At 47.4% G+C, this 23769-nt stretch overlaps 1 protein-coding gene across 1 annotated transcript in view; it reads left to right on the forward strand.

The window, feature by feature from the left end:
• The window catches only part of POLN (DNA polymerase nu), a 560717-nt gene that overhangs the window by 124947 nt on the left and 412001 nt on the right, over window positions 1–23769 (forward strand). Inside the window, exon 4 of the mRNA XM_082249983.1 lies at window positions 6743–6885. Coding sequence (XP_082106109.1) covers window positions 6743–6885 — 143 coding nt within the window. The remainder of the gene's footprint in view (window positions 1–6742; window positions 6886–23769) is intronic.

Here is a 23769-nt window from a genome sequence, read left to right on the forward strand (position 1 = left end):
CACTCAAGTGTTTGTCAGTGCTGTGGGGGATTGGTGAAGGTGTGGGACTTCCAGGTCTCTGTCAGTGTGGGGGTCTGGGCAAGGGGGGGGACTCACTCTCACTCAAGTGTTTGTCAGTGCTGTGGGGGATTGGTGAAGGTGTGGGACTTCCAGGTCTCTGTCAGTGTGGGGGTCTGGGCAAGGGGGGGGGACTCACTCACTCTCAGTGTTTGTCAGTGCTGTGGGGGATTGGGGAAGGTGTGGGACATCCACCCAGGTCTCTGTCAGTGTGTCAGGCTGCAGTCAGCTCAGCTGTGGGGGGAAGGGGGTCTCTGTCAGTGTCACTGTCACAGGCAGCTGTGGGGTAAGGGGGGGCCCGGGGGTTTTGGCTCAGTGCATGCAAGGAAGGGAGTCTGACAGACAGACAGACAGTCATATTTTATGAAAGATGTTGCTTGGTTGATTTGTTGCGGCTTAGTTTACAAGTTTTTTTTTTTTAGTTTTTTTTTTAAACACTGACAGAGTTTGGCAACTTACGTCATCCATCTCCGTCACATACGTGGTAGTATGGTGGTAAATATGGCAGAAGGAGAAAAAGATCGAGAGATAAAAAATGCACCTAGCGTTTTAAGAGCAAACATCTGGGCACATTTCGGATTTTACGAACACACAGGGAAGCGTGAGTTGGACAAGACACACGCCGTATGTAAAGCCTGTCACACAAAAATTAAATACCTAGGGAATACTACGAACTTGAGAAACCATGTTAGCCGTTTTCACTCTGAGTTAGTAACACCTGTCGCCACCAGCAGTGCCACCACTGCCAAGGAAAGACTGCTAGACCCAGATCAGCCAAGAATTGATGCCATACTGTCAACTTATCCGCCCAACTCAGAAAAAGGGAAGAAACTAACCAAAGCTGTGGCAGCTTTCATCGCCAAGGACCTACGGCCTTACTCAGTTGTGGACAACGCCGGGTTTCGCTACCTTGTGAAGACGCTAGAGCCACGTTATAAGATCCCATCACGCAGGCACTTTACAGAAAACGTTATACCTGCACTCTACCACGACACCAAAGCTCAGGTACTTGCGTCAATGAACCAAGCCAGTCGAGTCGCAATAATGTGTGATTCATGGACGTCAGTCACAACGGAGTCCTATGTTACAATAACAGCACATTACGTTACTAAGGACTGGCAGGTCTTGTCACATGTGTTGCAAACAAGAGCCATTTATGAGTCTCACACAGGTGCTCATCTGGCAGAGCTACTGTCTTATGTTGTGGAAGAATGGCAGCTGTCTGATAAATCTGTAGTGCTTGTGACTGACAACGCGGCGAACATGATAGTTGCAGCTCAAGTTGGTAAATTTCCTCATGTTAAATGTTTTGCCCATACACTCAATCTTGCATGTCAGCGGGCACTGAAAGGGGTCACGCTCTCCAGGCTTCTCGCCAGAGTGCGACGAATATCCACATTCTTCCATCGCAGCACTAGAGCAAGCCACTGTCTAAAAGAGAAACAGAAATGTCTGGGCCTGAAGAATCATAAGCTAATAACTGATGTGCCAACAAGATGGAACAGCGCATATGACATGGTCGAGAGGTTCTTAGAACAACAACCTGCAGTTTGTGCCACCTTGCTGTCTCCAGAAGTCAGAAAAGGAGAGTCTGATCTCTGCACTCTCAATGAAACAGATGTGTCAAATGCAGAGGACGCTGTGAGTGCATTAAAGCCAATGAAGGATGCAACCTTGCTGATGTCAGAAGAGCGCAACCCAACAGTGTCTCTCATTGCCCCTCTAAATGCACAACTGCCCCAGAGCATGACAGACACCATGGGAGACACAGCCATGACCCATGAGATCTAGAATGCAATCAAAACAGATCTCCTGAAGAGGTACAGCAGTGAGGCAGAGAAGAAGATCCTTCATACAGCCTCTGCTCTGGATCCTCGCATTAAAGGACTGCCTTTTATTCTCACAGAGGAGGAGAGATCGGAGATATACAAAGGAGTGACTGAGGAGGCTGCATCTTTGGAGGTAATTAGAATTTCATCATGTTTCCTGCCAGACAGCTAGAAGCTCAGCTACATTGTGTTGTGTAATAACATGCCCTGATTCACTGATGCGGTGTGGGAAGTGGAACTGTATGGTATGGATTACAGTTTCCCACACCTCATCAATGAATCACACTCTTAGTCAGTTCAGCTCTTCTTATACTATTATCTTTTGTTCAAACACACAGATTACATCTAATAGAAGGACAAATGTGGATGAAGTGCCTAGGGAAAAAGCAACTGTGGAAGAAGAAACAGAAACAACACCCATTGAGGACAGCCATTCTCCTCCCAAAAAAAAGGCCACAACATCGCTGCTCACGACTTTGCTGGGGCAGTCTTTCACTGATGGTGCAATAGAACCTAAGACCCCCTATGCCAAGGCAGAAGAGGAAATGGAAAAATATTGTAAAGCCCCACCTCTGCCTCTCACTGAGGACCCTTTAAAATGGTGGCGTGATCATGAGGTCATATTCCCCCTCCTCTCTCAGCTGTCAAAGCAATACTTGTGTATCCCAGGTACAAGTGTATCTGCAGAGCGGGTTTTCTCTACTGCAGGAGATGTTATAACAGCGAAAAGAAGCAGTCTTAAACCTGAGCATGTGGATCATCTAGTGTTCTTACAGAAAAACCTACATGTTCCCAAATGCCAAGCACTGAAATAATTACTAATTAACAATTTTTAATGAATTAGTAATTACTAATTCAGTCTGCCGCCAGTCACCAGTCTTGTTTTATAGCTTTATAGCACTGATGGTTTGTTTTTGAAGATTGTCCTGTCCAATGTGTCCATTTCCAATCCATAATCCGTTCCGTTGCTTCACACTAAAAGTGTCTAGGCAAGTACTAGGGGTTCATTTAACCCTCAACCAAATAAATAATATTAAAGTGTATTTTCTTCTAGACAACTGACACCAAGCCAGCCACGGTGCAGCATTATAGGAAGGAAAATCATTGAGAGAAATAACTTGTACATTTGAAGCTTAACCTCGAGTAAATCTTATCTTATTGGATCACAAACACCAATTGTGGATTCTTGTGTAATATACTATATTTGTGAGTTTGTGAATGTGACCCCCATAGGATTTCCTCAAGGTTAAGCTTCAGTTTACAATTTATTCTCTCAAGGATTTTCCTTCCTCTAATGGTGGCTTGTTGGCTAGCTTGGCTTCAGTTACAGATGTAATCGACATGGTAGAGTGCTGCTCAGTGCAGTGCAGGTAAAGTTTTCTTTCTGTAACGTGACTGACTGACTGTCGTGACAACTCAAGAGCTTATAACGCAGCTCTAGCATTAACTCAACACACACACAGTGTGTGTGTGTGTTGAGTTGATGCTGAGGCTGCGTATAAGCTTTTGAGTTGTCACGAGTCACGACACACACACACACACACACTGTGTTTAGTTGACTGGCAATGGCAGGGGCAAACACAATCGCAGTGAACCTGGAACATTTTATATTTTTTACAGCTTTTCTGGCACTGGAGAGATGGAGAATGGCTTGTTTTCAAAAATGGTCCATTCACATAAGTGAATTGATAATTATTTAAGCTTAAGCTTATATTTGTATAACTCCCCTCTAGCAGCCATCAACTCACTTCACTTGAGTTGACTGGCAGTTGCAGGGGGAAACAAACATCACGGTGAACATGGAAGTTATGCAGCAGTGCACTATTGCCAGGTTCACCTTTGATATTTGCTACTAGTCAGGAAGTGCTCTGTTTTGTAGAGGACAGGTTATGGCACACACCTGGAAATTATTGCAACGCATGTCTGTCTGCTGGTCTGTTGTACTCTGTAGCAATAGCAAGTGTAGGGGGTTCCCTCAACCAAACAAATACTAAAGGTAAAAGTGTATCTAGACAACTGAAGGCAAGCCAGGCAGCCACGGTACAGGAAAGGACATCCTTGAAAGATTAAATCAATCATTGAAGCGTAAAACCTTGATTAAATCTTTACTGGATCACAAATACACACAAACCTGATCTAACCTATATGCCTTGAGTTGTACCAGTGTGGCAATGCCAAACCTTTCTTCAGTTCTCATGATTCTGATGCAGACAATCGTGTTGTGTGTTTTTTGTGATCCCATGAAGATTTACTCAAGGTTTAAGCTTTAGTTGATGATTTACTCTGTCAAGGGTTTTCCTTCCTTTAATGGTGGCTTTGGCTTGGCTTCAGTTGGGTTTAATCGTGGTAGAGACAGAGACTGTCTGCAGGACAGGTAACGTTTTCTGTAAAGTAAGTGACATAAAAGTGACATAAGTGAATTGATAAGCTTAAAGCTTATATTTGTGTAACTCCCCTCTAGCAGCCAATCCATCAACTCACTTGAGTTGACTGGCAGTTGCAGAGGGAAACAAACATCACGGTGAACATGGAAGTTATGCAGCAGTGCACTATTGCCAGGTTCACCCTTGATGTTTGCTACTAGTCAGGAAGTGCTCTGTTTTGTAGAGGACAGGTTATGGCACACCTGGAATTTATTGCAATGCATATGCACATAAAAGGATTTATATATAATGTTTTGTGGGAATTTATGATGACCATTTTCACAAGAATATTAGCTTGGCTGGCTGGCTGGCTGGCTTCTTCTATCTTGGCTTGCCTTAAAGTACAACTATAGGCCAAAGTTTATCCAAGTTTTGCCTTTAGTTGTACTTTAAATGGTGGTAGGCCTGGCTTATATTAATATTTTCTTTTATGAAGCCGTAAACTGCACTACTACAGTTTTTTACTAATTTTACTGTTACTTCTAGTAAAATACTAGTGTTGTTGTCTGTCTCTGCTATGCTGTTTGCATTTTCAGACCTTCCTATATGTTTGCAGTGCAAGTGCACTAAAGTATGCAGGGCTTGCAGGCCATGACAGGGTCCAGGAAAGTGTCCTTTGAAGCAAATGAAAATAAAAAGGATTCTTTTATTTGTGACTGCTTGATTGTTTGTTTTTTTTTATAAAGTTTTGAAAACCATTGGGCAGTGGGCTGGGCATGGGCATTGGGCAGTAATCGTGATGCATCGTGATGCATCGCGGAATCGTATCGAATCGCGACCCTAATAATTGTAATCGCATCGAATCGTGAGGTAAGTGAAGATGCACAGCCCTACGTATAACGCTGTTTTCTACCCTGTCTATTTGACAAAATTGCATACCTTCTGCAAGGTGAATGGAAGAATTGCCAGATTTGCAGACTCCCAACACTAAAGCCTAGTATGCATGGGCCGATCGTCGACTGGTTAAAAAAAAAAAGGCTGATATTTGGCTCCTGTGTATGGCAGCTGTTCCGACAGAAGCCGGCTTAGCATGCTGGAAAACCAGCAGCCGACTGGCTCCCAATTAGCGCTCTCAGCTGACCGGAGTGTTCTGGCGGGGGGGGGGGGGGGCTCTCCCCCTGTTGGAACACGATTGAACAGCAAGGGAGATCATTGTACTAACATCTGATTGTTAGTATAGAGGCTCCGACCAGAGCTGTCCATTTTTTTTTTCCCCACAAATGGTGGCTTAAAGCGGAGTTCCGCTGGCTTTTGTGTTTATTAAAAATCAGCAGCTACAAAAAGTGTAGCTGCTGACTTTTAATAAACACACACTCCCCTGCCCCACGGTCCAGCGAAGCGGTTGGTGGGAACCTCGGTTCTCTACCTCTTCTCCCTGCGGCGCTGGCATGACTACTGTGGGCTCCCGGCTGTGACAGCTTGCTGCTTTACAGCCAGGTTCGCACTGCGCATGCGCAAGTCGCGCTGCGCATCCTGAGCAGACGGGCAATCTTCTGGGACCTGTGACGGGTCCCAGATGATTGCAGGGAGGGAGGGGGAGAGGAGAACTTCTGCTCGAGCTGCCTAGGTGGCCCGAGCGGAAATGGCAGCGGGTACCTGTCAAAACTAGGTACCCCCTCCCCCTCAAAAAAAAATGACATGTCAGGGGGGCAGGAGGCCTTAAAGGGGAAGTTCCACTTTAAAGGATTATTTAGTTAGAACAGGTTGAGATCACAGCTTTCACACCTACCATCCCCTTCTTTGACAATCAACATCTACCTTGACATGTACCATGGTGATTGGATTAAGGTGTCTGTGCTACCTGTGTGGATATAAATGCTGTGGTATTTTCCTGTCGAAGGACTAAATCATTGACTTGGATAAGATATAAAAAAATCTTCAACATTACAGAACTATTACAGTTGAATATGATCAACTACTACTCGATGCCGCTTGTTCTTTGAGAACAAGACAATGATATGTGTGGCCATATTGGAGAATCAAAAAACCAAACAACTGTGCATGCAAATGCTGATCATGTGAATACCCCACATAATGTGCTAAGGTCTTTAATATAGATCCTTATATAATCATGCAAGTGGTTCTCTACCTGTGAATGAGGACGGTGGTGCTATGTCCTGTGCTGTGTGTGTCTTACATCCCTTGGTGCTGCTGAACTGGTATTTGGTCAAAGCAGTCCTAAACAAATATTAGGACACAGATTGCCAGTGTACTCTTGAAAGGTTTTCTTCTGCTTAGATCGTAAGCCTGAGCTTTCTGGGTTATTAGTGGTTGTTGCTGCCTAGATTGATTTGACCTGAATTATTTTTAAATGTGGACACCTTTTGATTAGATAATAAGAGTTGTATGCATTGTCCTCAAATACTGTACTTTTGCTGGCATACATTGAAAAATAATGTCTCATGTGACATGATTAATAATTCTGTGTTTTAGTTCTTGAGAGCATTGTATTAGACCCAAGAATAGCAGCATGGCTTTTAAACCCAGCTAACAGTAATCCAACATTTGATGATTTAGTGAAAAAGTATTGTGACAAAATGGACACAAGAAACATTGAGAGTGCTTCAGATACCCAGGTTTGTATATTGAGCATTTTACCTGAAGTTAACTGTATTATAATTTAGGTCAGTAAGGCCTAATGCACATTTAGGCTGACTATACAACATACAATGTTCTTGTATAATTTTCCTTTAGACTTGCCAAAACCATGTAATATGAGGTTAAACCTGAACACTTTCAATATATATGCAATCAGGCAGGCCCTTGCACTACCCAGTTGAAAGTAAGGGCTCTTTCACACGGGCGGTCCGATCAGATCCGCCTGTCAGTTCTTTAGGCTGATCTGATCGGATCCTCCATGCAGCTCTATGGGGCAGCGGGTGTCAGCGGAGGTCACCTCCGCTGACACCCGCTGCCATCCGCATCCGATCCTGTGCTGAAATCTGGACGGATGGAAACCCTATTTTTCCATCCGTTCAGTAATCGGAGCGGAGCGGATCTGATGAGAGCGGACAAGCGGTCCGCTCTCCTCCGATCCCCCATAGAGGGCAGCGGGTGCTGAGACACCTCCCTCTCCGCTCTGCAAGCAGAGACGGAGCTGTCATCCGCCCGGCTCAGCGGGGATCGCGGATCGATCCCCGCTGAGCAACACGGATCCGCCTGCGGAGGCGGACCGTGTGAAAGAAGCCTTAATCTAAAGAAAATTGAATAAGAAATTTGTATAATGTATGGCATGCCTTGGGTCTGTAAAAAGGCAAGTGGTCTTCTATGGTCCTAACATGCATTAAAGCAAAAGTTCACCTTTATATATATATATATATATATATATATATATATATATATAATACAAAAATGCAATTTTTTTTGTAGGTAAAAAAAAACTACAATTTTTTTTCTAAGGAACCTGCAGATCATTGCACTCATGATCAGCAGATTATGGGTACCATCTCAGGCTCCTGCAGACTTTCAGCATACATCATACATTATGAAAATAATGATTTGATCCCCTGCAGCTTTTGTAAATTTGCCCACTTACAAAGAAATAAAGGGTCTATAATTTTTATCATAGGTGTATTTTAAATGATAGAGACAGGATATTAACCAAAAATCCAGAAAAAGACACAAAATACAAATGTTATAAAGTGAGTTGCAGTTCAGTGAGTAAAATAAGTATTCGATCCCTTACCAATCAACAATAATTCTGGCACCCACAGATATGTACTCATATGGTACACAGATTAGTCCTGTCAGTTTAAGAAGGTGCTCCTAGCGACAACTAGTGATGTCGCAAACCTAAAATTTGCCGTTCGCGAACGCGAACATCGGCAAATGTTTGCGAACCGCCATAGACTTCAATAGGCAGGCGAATTTTAAAACCCACAGGGACTCTTTCTTGCCACAATAGTGATGGAAAAGTTGTTTCAAGGGGACTAACACCTGGACTGTGGCATGCCGGAGGGGGATCCATGGCAAAACTCCCATGGAAAATTAGGTAGTTGACGCAGAGTCTGGTTTTAAGCCACAAAGGGCATAAATCACCTAACATTCCTAAATTGTTTGGAATAACGTGCTTTAAAACATCCAGTGTGTGTATACGATCAGGTATGATGTTGTATCAATCAGGTAGTGTAAGGGTTACGCCCGCTTCACAGTGACAGTCTGACCAAACTCTGACAGACAAAACTCCCCATTGTCATGGACATGCAATAAATGTCTGGTAGTTTACCTGTTCCTCATCCTCATGTCTGCATAAAGGGCCAGACTCTTCCTTCTGGCTGCTTTTATCATCTCTCTTTCCTGTTTGGCTCCACCCCAGGCCATTCCAGGAAGTCTATATTAACCAGTGCACTGCAGGTCAGCTTTGCTGTTCCCTGTTGCTAGTTTCCTGTGTGCTTGATCTACTGTTCTGTGTACCGACTTTGGCTTGTCTCTGACTATTCCTGTTTGGCTGTTACCCTGACCTTTTGCCTGTCCCATGGTTACACTTGTCTGCCTGTTACCCCGACCTCGGCTTCCCTTCTCTCCCTACGGAGCGTGACCTGAGGGACCCCAGGGGCCGCGACCTGGGCCCAGCTGCAGCCAAGTCCATCCTCACCACTAGAGGCTCTGGTGAACACCTGCTGGATCTTAGACTCCGCGCCCTGGGGAATCTTGGGCTCATGTTTCGGTCCATCCGCAGCAGTCTACTATCGGGTTCACTACCTTGCGCTGCGCCCCTGCCTCCAACAGGGTGCAGTTGTCACCTGGCCACAGGTGACCTGACACCCATTTGTCAGTCAGTCAGTCCATTTGCACAACCGCAAACTCCCCATTTGCACAAGGTTGGATACCAAGCTAGCCATGTCCCGTTCCTTGTCCTCACTGACGTCATTGAAGGTCTCTTCCTCCACCCAGCCACGTACAACACCAAGGGTCCCCGAAAGGTGACAACAAGCCCCCTGGGACACCTGCTGTGGTTGGTCTTCCACCTCCTCAAAGCCACCTTCCTCCTCTGTCTTCTCTTCTTCAGACTCCTCTCTCTGCGTTGCCACAGGTCCAGCAATCGACAACGACAAGGCTGCTTCTGGTGGTGATGGGGACCACAACTCTTCCTCTTCATGCTCATCTACGGCCTGATCCAGTACTCTTCGCAGGGCACGCTCCAGAAAAAACGCATATGGGATGAGGTCGATGATGTTGACTTGGGTTCGACTGACCAGGTTTGTCACCTCCGCAAAAGGACGCATGAGCCTACAGCCATTGTGCATGAGCATTCAGTAACGCGGCCAAAAAATACCCAGCTCCGCAGAGGCTGTCCTCTTTTTTTTTTTTTTTTTTTTTAAATTAAAGAAAATTAATGTTTTTTCTATGAAAAATTATCCCGCGGATCGCTTTTGGTCTGTTCACAATGAAGCAACGACCTTATCATCTGGGGTGTGCCAACACACTCCTAGAGGTGATCGCTTCATTGTGATACGCAAGCCCCTTCACCACAAGGTAACGATCACGAAGGGGAATTGACACATGTATGTGCCTTTTTTTGTTTTTTTTTTGTTTTTTTGCAGCCACAGTGTAGCACCAGAGGCCAGAAAAATTAGGCATGTACACATGCATGAAAAAGTAGGTATTGTTGCAGCCAGAAAAATTGAGGTTTTCAAGGCAGAAAGTGCACTAAAACATTGCGGCTTGAACCGTAGTTGGTGGCGGAGAGGTCAAGTAAGTCATCCGGCATGCAGAGATTAAATACAGCAGCGTGTGGACCATTTTTAGCCCAAGGCATCTCATCAGGTCTTTTTTAGTCAAATGCATCCCCCACTGTCAGTCCCTTCGGGATCCATGCCTCATTCATCTTAATAAAGGTGAGGTAATGTAGACTTTTTTGACCTAGGCGACTTCTCTTCTCAGTGACAATACCTCCTGCTGCGCTGAAGGTCCTTTCTGACAGGACACTTGAAGCGGGGCAGGCCAGAAGTTCAATGGCAAATGGCAAATTGGGATTGCTCAGGTCACAGGTCAAGGCTGCACACACAGTAGTCAAGGGGTTCATCACTCCTCAGAGTGTCGATATCTGCAGTTAAGGCAAGGTAGTCTGCTACCTGTCGGTCGAGTCGTTCTCTGAGGGTGGACCCCGAAGGGCTGTGGCGATGCATAGGACTAAAAAAGCTCCACATGTCCTCCATCAACAAGACATCTGTAAAGCGTCCTGTCCTTGCCGGCGTGGTTGTGGTAGGAGGAGGATTACTTTCACCTCTTCCCCTGTTGGATTCCCGTTGTGCTGTGACATCACCCTTATACCCTGTGTAAAGCATACTTTTTAACTTGTTTTGTAACTGCTGCATCCTTTGCGACTGCCTGTAATTCGGTAACATATCAGACACTTTCTGCTTATACCGGGGGTGTAGTAGCGTGGCCACCCAGTACAGGTCGTTCTCCTTCAGCCTTTTTATACGAGGGTCCCTCAACAGGCATGACAGCATGAAAGACCCCATTTGCACAAGGTTGGATGCCGAGCTACTCATGTCCAATTCCTCGTCCTCACTGATGTCATTGAAGGTGTGTTCTTCCCCCCAGCCACGTACGACACCACGGGTACCAGATAGGTGACAACGAGCACCCTGGGATGCCTGCTGTGGTTGGTGTTCCTCCTCTTCAAAGCCACATTCCTTCTCTGACTCCTCTTCCTCAGACTCCTCTTCCAGCGTTGCCGCAGGTCCAGCAAGCGATGGTAAGGCTGTTTCTGGTGGTGATGGTGACCAGAACTCTTCCTCTTCACGCTCATCTACGGCCTGATCCAGCACTCTTGCAGGGCACGCTCCAGGAAGAAAACATATGGGATGATGTCGCTGATGGTGCCTTCGGTGCGACTGACTAGGTTTGTCACCTCCTCAAAAGGACGCATGAGCCTACAGGCATTGCGCATGAGCGTCCAGTAACGTGGCAAAAAAATACCCAGCTCCGCAGAGGCTGTCCTAGCACCCCGGTCATACAAATACTCGTTGACCGCTTTTTCTTGTTGGAGCAGGCGGTCGAACATTAGCAGTGTTGAATTCCAATGTGTCGGGCTGTCGCAAATCAAGCGCCTCACTGGCATGTTGTTTCGCCGCTGAATATCTGCAAAGTGCGCCATGGCCGTGTAGGAACGCCTGAAATGGCCACACACCTTCCTGGCCTGCTTGAGGACGTCCTGTAAGCCTGGGTACTTCTGCACAAAGCGTTGTACAATCAGATTCAACACATGTGCCATGCACGGCACATGTGTCAACTTGCCCAAATTCAATGCCGCCAACAAATTGCTTCCATTGTCACACACCACTTTGCCGATCTCCAGTTGGTGCGGGGTCAGCCACTGATCCACCTGTGCGTTCAGGGCAGACAGTAGTGCTGGTCCGGTGTGACTCTCTGCTTTCAGGCAAGTCAACCCCAAGACAGCGTGACACTGTCGTATCCGGCATGTGGAATAGCCCCTGGGGAGCTGGGGGGGGTGCAGTTGGTGTGGAGCAAGACGCAACAGCAGAAGAGGACTCAGCCGAGGAGTTTAGCAAAGAGGATGGAGTAGGAGTAGAGGAGGTGGCAGCAGGCCTGCCTGCAAGTCGTGGCGGTGTCACCAACTCCTCTGCAGCAGAGCCACGCATTCCATGCTTAGCAGCCGCCAGCAGGTTTACCCAATGCGCAGTGTAAGTGATATACCTGCCCTGACCGTGCTTTGCAGACCAGCTATCACTGGTCAGATGGACCCTTGCCCCAACACTGTGTGCCAGACATGACATGACTTCCTTTTCCACAATAGAGTTCAGGTTGGGGATTGCCTTTTGTGAAAAAAAATTTCGGCCAGGTACCTTCCACTGCGGTGTCCCAATAGCGACAAATTTTTTGAAGGCCTCAGACTCCACCAGCTTGTATGGTAAAAGCTGGCGGGCTAAGAGTTCCGACAAGCCAGCTGTCAGACGCCGGGCAAGGGGGTGACTCTGTGACATTGGCTTCTTACGCTCAAACATTTCCTTGACAGACACCTGACTGTGGGCAGATGAGCAGGAACTGCTGAAGGTGAGAGGCGGAGGGGCGGGTTGTTGATAGGGGGCAAGGAGGACAGCAGTGGTTGATGTGGCTGAAGATGCTGGACCAGGAGGAGGATGGTGGCTTTGAGTTTGTGTGCTGCTTTTACTCATGTGTTGATCCCATAGGCGTTTGTGATGTGAGATCATGTGCCTTCGCAAAGCAGTTGTACCTAGGTGGGTGTTGGACTTCCTACGACTCAGTTTCTTTTGGCACAGGTTACATATGGCATCGCTGCTATCAGAGGCAGACACACTTGCGGGGTGGCCTGCCTCTGCCTGTCATTTTTTTTAGATTTGTGGTACTATGAGTGCAAGGTGCTGTGCCACCCTATAGGAGTGTTGGGCAGTGGGCACTGGGCACAGTACACTCTGTGGACCTGACAGTCACTGGCAGGCCAGGCAACTGCAATTATAAAAAAATATATATTTTTAATTTGCAAGCTGCTGTGCCACCGTATATATCAGTGGTGGGCACTGCAGTGGGCACAGTACACTCTGTGGACCTGGCAGTCACTGGCAGGCCAGGCAACTGCAATTATAAAAAAATATATATATTTTTAATTTGCAAGCTGCTGTGCCACCGTATATATCAGTGGTGGGCACTGCAGTGGGCACAGTACACTCTGTGGACCTGACAGTCACTGGCAGGCCAGGCAACTGCAATTATAAAAAAAATATATATTTTTAATTTGCAAGCTGCTGTGCCACCGTATATATATCAGTGGTGGGCACTGCAGTGGGCACAGTACACTCTGTGGACCTGACAGTCACTGGCAGGCCAGGCAACTGCAATTATAAAAAAATATATATATTTTTAATTTGAAAGCTGCTGTGCCACCGTATATATCAGTGGTGGGCACTGCAGTGGGCAGAGTACACTCTGTGGACCTGACAGTCACTGGCAGGCCAGGCACCTGCAATTATAAAAAATATATTTTTTTTTCAATTTGCAACAAGCTGCTGTGCCACCGTATATATATCAGTGGTGGGCACTGCAGTGGGCACAGTACACTCTGTGGACCTGACACTCACTGCAATTATGACAGAGGAAAAAAAAATATTTTTTAAACTGCAAGGTACTGTGCCTGTGCCACCCGAAATGAGTGTGGTGTGCACACAGTACAGTCTGTGGTGGGTCTGTGGCCTCTCACACACGGCGGGCAGGCAACTGCACACAATAGAATATATATATATATATATATGTATATATAATATAAAAAATACTCAAATACCAGCCCTCAAAAGGGCTTTGGGGACAATATATATATATATATATATATATATATATATATATATATTACTCAAATACCAGCCCTCAAAAGGGCTTTTTTGGGGACTATATATATATATATATATATATATATATATATATATAAAAATTACTCAAAATACCAGCCCTAAAAAGGGCTTTTTGGGGTGCTGTCAGGATGCTGTCCTTACACAGCAGGAGTGGACCGAGAACACTGGCTAACAAGACCGAGAACACTGACTAACAACTGTCCCTATTAACAGCAGCAGCAGCAACACTCTCCCTTCTCTCACTAACACACTGCTTCAGAATGATCTAAGATGGATGCTGCCCTTGCTTTTTTATAGGAGGTGGGAGGGTGTGGGAGGGAGGGTATGCTGATTGGCTGGAATGTGTCTGCTGACTGTGAGGTACAGGGTCAAAGTTTGCCTCAATGATGAAGTATAGGGGGCGGACCGAACATCGCATATGTTCGCCCGCAGAGGCAGACGTGAACAAGCGATGTTCGCGGGAACTGTCCGCCGGCGAACAGTTCGGGACATCTCTAGCGACAACTCGTTATGTGTATAAAAGACACTTGTCCATGGAATTTTTCTTCCATTCAAACCTCACTATCATGGACAAGACCAAAGAGCTGTCAAAGGACGTCGGGTACAGGATTGTATACCTGCACAAGGCTGCAATGGGCTGCAAAACCATCAGCAAGAAGCTTGGTAAGGAGGAGACAACTGTTGAAGCGATTATTCGCAAATGGAAGAAATACAAAAAAACATCATTTACCCTCAGTCTAGAGCTCCATGCATGCTTTCGCCTCATGGGGTAAGCATGAGAAAAGTGAGGGATCAGCCCAAAACTACATGGGAGGAGCTTGTGAATGATCTAAAGCAGGGCTCGACAAACCCCGGGCGCCAGGTCGCATTGGCGACTAGAATAGCGACCTGGCGCCTGGGGTGCACTGCAAGAGGTGTCCTGTCCCTTTTGCTCCCCCCCATCCACTCACCGAGTGCACGGACTACCGCGCCATCTGAAAATTGAGGCTGCGGCTTTTCGGCCTTCTTCAGTGAGAGAACGGGGAATTGGCGCCCTCTTGTGGTGGCCGGGAGTTTGACAAGCAGTAACTAATGGCTGTTTCCCCAGCCTGTCCTCAATGCCTGTCCATCTCCTTCCCCAAGAGGAGATGAGAGGGAAGTTTTTGCAGGCTTCATCTCCCTGTCCACTTACCTTTGCTTAAAAGGTAAGTGGACAGGGAGTGTGGTTATTATTAATTATTATTAATTTATTAAATTATTAAAAAAAAATATTATTATTTTTCTTTTTTTTTTAATTATTATTAAAAAATATATATTTTTCTTTTTTCAATTATAAAAAAATAATTTATTTTTCTATTTTTTTTCAATTATTATAAAAAAAAATTATATAATAATATATAATTTTTTTTTTTCCTCATCGCCATGCCCAGCCAAAGGCCCCTTTCACACGGGCTGTCTGATCAGGTCCGCCTGTCAGTTTCTCAGGCAGACCTGATCGGACCCTTCAGTCTCCTCTATGGAGCAGTAATCTGCCGCCATCTGATCCTGTCTGCCAAAAACAGACGGATGGTGGTTCTATTTTCTATCCATTTTTTTTCCTCATCGCCATGCCCAGCCAAAGGCCCCTTTCACACGGGCTGTCTGATCAGGTCCGCCAGTCAGTTTCTCCGGCAGACCTGATCGGACCCTTCAGTCTCCTCTATGGAGCAGTAATCTGCCGCCATCTGATCCTGTCTGCCAAAAACAGACGGATAGTGGTTCTATTTTCTATCCATCCCGTGGATCGGATCAAATGGCATCGGATGGAAACAGACAGACAGTCTGTTTCCATCCGATTGCGCTATAGAGGAGAGTGGGGTTCTAGTCGTCTTTATGTGTAAATTTAGTATGTTATTTTTTTGGAAATAAAGCTTGGTTGTTTGTTTAAAAAAAAAAAAAACTGGCTCCTAACTTTTTTAGCTGAGCTCCTAGATTTCAGGAAAATTTGTCAAGCCCTAATCTAAAGGCAGTTGGGACCACATTTAACAAGCAAAGCATTTGTAACACAATATGCCTCCATGCATTGAAATCCTGCAGTGCCCGCAAAGTCCCCCTCCTCAAGAAGGCACATATACCGCCGGCCCGTCTGAAGCTTTCCAATGAACATCTAAATGATTCAGAGTAGGACTGGGAGAAAGTGCTGTGGTCAGATGACACCAAATTTAAGCTGTTTGGCATTTAACTTCACATGCCGTGTTTGGAGGTAGAAAAATGCTGACTATGACCCTAAGAACACCATCCCTACAGCCAAGCCCAGGGTTGGAAACATGGGCTGTTTCCCTGCTAAAGGTACAGGCCAACTTTGCCGCATTGAGGAGCCAATTGATGGGGCCATGTATTGTAAAATCTTGGATGAGAACCTTCTCCCCTCAGCCAGAACTCTGAAGAGGAGTCGTGGATGGGTCTTCCAGCTTAACAATGACTCAAAACATACCGTGAAGGCAACAAAGGAGTGACTCAAGAAGAAGCACATTAAGGTCATAGAGTGGCACCTAGTCAGTCTCCAGACCTTAAAGTGGAGCTCCACCCAAAAGTGTAAGCCACATTTGGCACCTTTCGGGAGAGGGGGGAGCAGGTACCTCTTTTTGACAGGTACCTGTCCCAACTTTCGGGAGATCGCGTTGCGATCATTTGGAAGTTTGATCCCCCCTCCTCCTTTCCCCGCCGCCAGGTTATTCAAAAAGCGCAGCGTGCTTCACGTATGAGCAGTATAAAAACTGGCTGCCAGTTTCCCTTAAAGACAATGGTGGCAGCAGCACCCAAGAGCCGATGGAAACATCAGCTTGGCTGCTGACATCGTCCCCAATGTTATCACACCGGCTCACCCACAATTGATTTAGGGTTTTGTCCATAGGGACAAATCCCCAGCCTGTATACCCTTTCACCAAAACACCCTAATTGGGTTGGTGCAGTCCCAAGACCAATTATTAAATACAAAAAGAAGGGGAGGGAAGAGGAAAAAAAAAAAGGGGGAAAGGAGGGGAACCCCACAAGAAGGTCATGTATGGACACTCGGGTATTGATACAGGTAATTTTATTGAAATTAAGGCTCCGTTCACATGTCAGCGTATGGATCACGGGCAGAACCGCCTGTGCGTTGCCCGTTGATTTGCAATAGACCCCCAAACGCTGAGCGATGATGCCGCGATTTCCGCCTGCCGAATCGCGGTAACATCGCGCAAAAAAAATCGCGGGACGCATTACGCCCCAAAGAAGCTCTTGTACTTTTTTGGTCATAATGCGTCCCGCGATTTTTTTTGCGCGATGTTACCGCGATTCGGCAGGCGGAAATCGCGGAGCGTTTGGGGGTCTATTGCAAATCAACGGGCAACGCACAGGCGTCCCGCGATTTGCAATAATCTCCGGATCGCGGGCGGAACCGCGGCGGTTCTGCCCGTGATCCATACGCTGACGTGAACGGAGCCTTATACAAAAAGGACCACTTATCAAAACAAACCTTCACCAGCATGGTAAAATTGATAACGTTGTCAGTATTAAAAACAAAACATAGGAATTAAGCAGCTGCGCATGCTGGACCCATTCACCAATTCACTCACACACCTTATTCAAAACCACTGGTTGATTCCAGGACAACAATGGTTAATGATGAAATGAAATATCCATATGATAAAATTATTTGTATGCAAGGGTCCCCAGTGGGGGGAGGGGTGAATGTAATACCAGAGTAGTAGATGTATGAGGGTTTAACGGAATTCCAGTCCAAACAGGAGGGGTTGGATCAGACGACTTTTAAGAGATGCAATTAGCATCAAACATGCTGTTTAAGTACAAGGAATCCTGCTTGATGAATGCTGAGAAACAGCGCAGCCTGTGAGTGAGGGATGGATGAAACACACTCACCGCCGTCATTAGTTTCAGTAACTCAGTCCTAGCACAGTCTGTCATCCAGCTTCCTGTTGCCGATTCCTCACAGCCTCGTGACTTTTTTAGTTAATGTTGAGTGTTCCCTGGTCGTACTCGCGGTGTCGGGTCAACCGCACATGCTCCAAGCCGCCTCCTATTGGTTTGTCACGTTATAGTGACATGCACGCTGACGCATTTCACTGGCCAATCACGCCAGTTCCCTAAGAGCTAGGGGGAGTTGTTACGGCTTCCCTTAAATGGACCTCCTAATTGGTCACATAAGATGTTCATTAACCAAGGCACAGTAATTTCAAACATTGCTACTAGATGTCCTCGGAGCTCATCCACCCAAGCACTTCACTTCTAACACACATTAACTATGTTGATCTATAAGACAGTGGATCAGCACAAATTCCTGGGGGAGAGAGGAGAAATCAGCAACACCTTTGGAAATTAGGAGAAATCGGCAAAACCTTTGGAAATCAGCAAAAATCTTTGGAACCAAAGACTATATTCGAATATCATCAAGACACACATACTTCACATAATTGAATCCTTGCATTAATTTGATCACAGTACCCAATATGAAACACATACAATAACAGAGCATACGATTACAGAGGTAACCGCAACTTATTTTTGAAACCTCACAGATTCAGTATCTATTTTTATTGCTCCAAAAAGGGCTGTAAGTTGAGTTCTGTGCTCAAACCTTGAGGGGCAAGAGCGCCCAATTTATGTATCCACATTTTCTCTTTTTGCAAGAGTACTGTGTCAAAGTTGCACCTTCTTGCTGGCAACTTAAGAGCATAGATCCCCCTTACTTTTTAATATTTTGGATCTGCATCATGATATTGTATAAAGTGCAAAGCCAAAGGTCTTTCATCTTCCTTTTTCCTTATACTTGCTATATGTTCACCAACTCTGATCCTCAATAGCCTCTTAGTTTTACCCACATAGATTTTTAGGCAAGGACAGATGAGTTCATATATTACTCTTGTAGTTGAGCAGTTAATGAATTCCCTGATATGAAATAGCTTAGAACCATCAGAGTTGGTGAACATATTGGACTTAAGTACATACTTGCAAACAGAGCTTTGTCCACAAGGATGCATACCTTTAATTGGGGGGAGTGCCAATAGCCAATCCCTATGACCAGGGGATCTATGGTACTCCAAATGCACCAGAGCATCCTTGAGATTTTTTGCTCTTCTTGCTGTTAACAGTGGACATGGGACTACTATCTTTTTAATCATTGGTGAAATTGTCAGGATATTCCAATGCTGTTCCAGAATTTGCCTGACTTGGTTCCATTGTGCTCCATAACTGGTAATAATTCTAGGAGGACCTCGAGTTTCCTCCTGTGCACCATCTGGATGGTCCTGTCCACTCTGCAGCAAGTTTTCTCTATTTTGTTGGCCGACCCTCTTTCTAGTCCTCTTTAGGGTATTATGAGAATATCCTCTCTCTCGAAACCTCTTATACATACCTTCAGTCTTATAATCAATGTCTCTAGAGCAATTTCTTTTAACCCAAAGGAATTGTCACACTGGGATTCCCTGGATCAAAGATGGAGACAAGAGTAGGCCAGAGCCCACGGTGCCCCCATACATGTACCTCTAACTTGTTGATAATAGCTGTGTATGAACTGAAAATAATTTTTTTGAAGCATAAATTCAACCAGCTCCACAATAAACTCATTATGTGCCCCCAAGTTTGGATATTGCATGTCAAGAAAATGGGTCACAGCTTTCAAGCCCCAATAGTGTGGAATTCATGTATATAAGGTTTCAACATCTACTCCAACTAGGAGCATGTTATCAGGTACCTCCAAACTAGATAAATTATACAAAACATCTCTTGTATCCTGTACATAGGACCGAGGTGTGTGAACCAATTCCTTGATTAATGCATCTACATATTTTCCCATTTTTTCCAATGGGCCCTTTTTTGCCAAAACTAACTTTCCCACTTCCTTGGGGATTAGTCAATGACCAGGCCCGGACTGACCATAGGGAAAACCGGGCATTTTCCCGATGGGTCGGGGCTGGAAGAGGCTGTGACATTGTTACCAGGGCCGGCGCTCCCGCTAGGGGAGCAATCACAGATGCTGTTCTCCCTCCTGCCCCCACCACGGATGCTGGCCCCCTCTCGCTGCACACCCCCCCATGGATGCTGTCCCCCCTCGCACTGCGCCCCCCCTATGAATGCTGGCACCCTAGCGCTTCCCTCCTCTCAGCGCCCGTGATGTGCAGCTCCGCCCACCGCTACTTCCGGGTTTCCTCACATGGGGCAGTAGGCAGCAGGGAGGGAAGTGCTGGCGGCGGGATCTGGCTGCCCCAGAGAACACAGGATGCTGAGCCAGGAGGAGGCGGTGCTGTGGCTGCTGGGGGGGGAGGTAAGATTAGTGCATGGAGACCTGTGTGTGCTTCTGCTGTGCCTTGTTACCTGACACCCTGCTACCCCCCCTCATCTGACACCCTGCTACCCCCCCCTCACCTGACACACTGTCCCCCCACCTGACACCCTGCTACCCCCCACCTGACACCCTGCTACCCCCCACCTGACACCCTGCTACCCCCTACCTGACACCCTGCTACCCCCCCTCACCTGGCACCCTGCTACCCCCCCTCACCTGACACCCTGCTACACCCCCTCACCTGACACACTGCTCCCCCCCTCCCTGGCACACTGATCTTCCCCCCCACCCACCCTGACATACTTTTCTACCCCCCTGACACACTGTTCTCCCCCCACCCGGACACACTGCTCTCCCCCCCCTCACCTGACGCCCTGCTACCCCCCCACCTGACACACTGTCCCCCCCACCTGACACCCTGCTACCCCCCCTCACCTGACACCCTGCTACCCCCCTCCCTGGCACACTGATCTTCCCCCCCACCCACCCTGACATACTTTTCTACCCCCCCCACCCTGACACACTGTTCTCCCCCCACCCGGACACACTGCTCTCCCCCCCTCCGTGACACTATGAGTAATTCAAGTATAGGGGGGAGTATGGAGAATGCATTGATGCAAGTGCTGCGAATATAGGAAAATAGGGACATTTTGATGTTTTTTTAAATTTATTTATGGGGGGGGGGGGGTGCAAGTAGCTGGTCTTGCCTAGGGTGCAGAATAGTCTAGCATCGGCCCTGATTGTGACATGCAGGCTGCAGCCAGGAAAGGAAGAGCCGGCCATGGGTGGATGGATGTGTGGATTACAGGGCCGGCTGCAGCCAAAGTATGCTGAAGGCGACCTCCCCATTCCCCCGCCCACCAAGCCGCTCCACCTCCTTGGCAACCCGAGCCACCGCTGTCTCGGTCACGGTTCGCGCATGCGCCTCGCAGCTGCCGGTCACCTGGCAACCAGGATGCCAGACAAGAAGAAGGGACGGAGAGGCTGAGGACATCCACACCACTACCTTCCGTATATGCAGCTGCAGGACCTTGCTGGCTTTCATGTGTGAGGGGGATCTCAATCCCGCCCCCTGCACATGAAAGCCGGGGAGGTGCTGCAACCGCCTATAGGGAAAGCAGTGTAGCTGGTGAACACCCACCTCTCTTTCCTCCCACTTCTTTTCCCGCTGGTGAAGGGGTTTGAATGAGATGCTCCAGGGCCAGACAGTGCTCCTTTTGACAATGGTAATTATGCTCTTTTTTTTCTCTTATGTGACAGGCAGTCTTCTAATCAGCCGACTCATGGCCAGGCTTTTCTAATCAGTGTGCACCTGCTGTCTCTAGGCAGTGGTGTAGCGTGGGGGGGGGGGGGGGGGTCAGCCGGGCTTTGCCCTGGGTGCAAAATTTAGTGGTGCGCCGTCCCAAGTGTACTGCCCTTGATGTCATGTCATATTCCGTGGAGGTGGGAGCATGGCATCGCACCCCTCCCATAGCAGCCATGTGCCCCTGGTTCAAGCTAAAGGGGAGACCGTTCTACCCAGAAAGTGGACTGTGGATGAAGTATTTAACATGCTTTGGAAGAACTACTAAAAGTAATACTCAAAAACCCAGTTATAAAGCAACACACCTTTTATAACTGGCTCTGTGAGTGATGTTTTATAACTGGTTTTGCAGTACTAACAAAGCCAGTTGTAAAGCATTATCCACAGAGCCAGTTAGAAAGGAATTTTTCTTAATAACTGGCTTAATTTGTGAGTAAAGCCTAGTACACACGGGCCGCATGTCGGCTGGCTTCCGCCTGTGTGTATGGCAGCCAGTCTGACAGAAGCTGGCCATTCAGCTGGCTTCTGTCGAAAGCTCATGACCAAACAAGGTCTGCCAAGCGACTCCTGATCAGCGCTCTTAGCCAATGGCTGAGAGTGCTGACCAGAGTGTTCTGGTGGGGGGGTTGTCCCCCTGTCAGAACACAAATCTTAGCAGGGGAAATCAATGTACTAACATTGGGTTGTTAGTACAGCGGCTCCGACCTGAGCAGTCAGTTTAGTGGTGTGTACGAGGCTTAATGCTTTATAACTAGGGCTGCTGAATATAATCGCTGAATCGATGCATCGCGATGCGACCCTTTGCGATTCTGCATCGATTCGGGGTGGTTGAATAATCTATTACCTAATGACGTCACTTCCGGGGGCGGGGTATACATGAAGAAGCGCCGCTTCGCATCATGAACCGCTGCACTGCACATGAAGTTCCGGCTGGGCGCCGGTTGGACCGCCCACTGCCTGCCTAGCCTATGCTCTGCGGCTCTGCCCTCCTCGTCAGCGGAGTGATTCTGCGGAGGACTCGGAGAAGGCGGGAGGACCGAGGAGAGCGGGGGATCATGTGTGGCCGAGGACTCGAAGGAGCGGGAGGACCGAGGAGAGCGGGGGATCGTGTGTGGCCGAGGATTTGAAGAAGGTGGGAGGACCGAGGAGAGCGGGGGCTGCGGAGGACTCGGAGGAGGCGGGAGGACCGAGGAGAAGACGCCTGCCACTGCAGGTAAGTGTACTGGTCAATCTGGCATTGAAAGGGTGCACACTGTGGTCAATCTGGGGCACGCTGTGGTCACTCTGGGGGCACACTGGTCACTCTGGCATTGAAAGGGTGCACACTGTGGTCACTCTGGGGGCACACTGTGGTCAATCTGGGGGCACGCTGTGATCAATCTGGGGGCACACTGGTCACTCTGGCATTGAAAGGGTGCACACTGTGGTCAATCTGGGGGCACGCTGTGGTCAGACTCTGTAGTCCCCCTAGTTGTTGTATAACAGGCCCTGGTAAGGAGGAATGCTGGGCTCTGTAGTGCCCCTAGTTGTAGTACATTAGGCCCTGGTAAGGAGGAATGCTGGGCTCTGTAGTCCCCCTAGTTGTAGTACAGTAGGCCCTGGTAAGGAGGAATGCTGGGCTCTGTAGTCCCCCTAGTTGTAGTATAACAGGCCCTGGTAAGGAGTAATGTTGGGCTCTGTAGCTCTGTACAGAGCCAAGCATTCCTCCTTACCAGAGCCTGTTATACTACAACTAGGGGGACTACAGAGCCCAGCATTCCTCCTTACCAGAGCCTGCTATACTACAACTAGGGGGACTACAGAGCCCAGCATTCCTCCTTACCAGAGCCTGCTATACTACAACTAGGGGGACTACAGAGCCCAGCATTCCTCCTTACCAGGGCCTACGGTACTACAACTAGCATCAGGTAACTCTTCAAACCTGATGTGGCCTGCTCTAAAGGGGGATCTATGAGGGGACCTGCTCTACTAAAGGGGGATCTATGGGGGAACCTGCTCTACTAAAGGGGGATCCTGGCCTGCTCTAAAGGGGGATCTATGGCGACCCTGCACTAAAGGGGATCTATTCCATAGATCCCCCTTTAGAGCAGGGTCCCCATAGACCCCCCTTTAGAGCTCAGTTCCCCTGGATCCCCTTTAGGACAGGCCCAGGCTCCCCATAGATCTCCTTTAGAGAAGGGTCCTCATAGATCCGCCTTTAGAGCAGGGTCACCATAGATCCCCCTTTAAAAAAGGGTCCCCATAGTAATCGTGATGCATCGCGGAATCGAATCGTATCGAATCGCGACCCTAATAATCGTAATCGCATCGAATCGCGAGATAAGTGAAGATGCGCAGCCCTATTTATAACTGGTTTTTCAGTATTCACAAAGCCAGTTACTAAGCATTACTCGCAGAGCCAGTTATAGAGGAGTTTTGCTTAACCACTTTACCACCGGAGGATTTTGCTGTCTTATGTCTGGGCCACTTTTTGCGATTCGGCACTGTGCGACTTTAACTGACAATTGCGCGGTCATGCAACACC

This window comes from Pelophylax lessonae, assembly GCF_965119305.1.
Source record: "Pelophylax lessonae genome assembly, chromosome: 1".
NCBI lineage: Eukaryota > Metazoa > Chordata > Amphibia > Anura > Ranidae > Pelophylax > Pelophylax lessonae.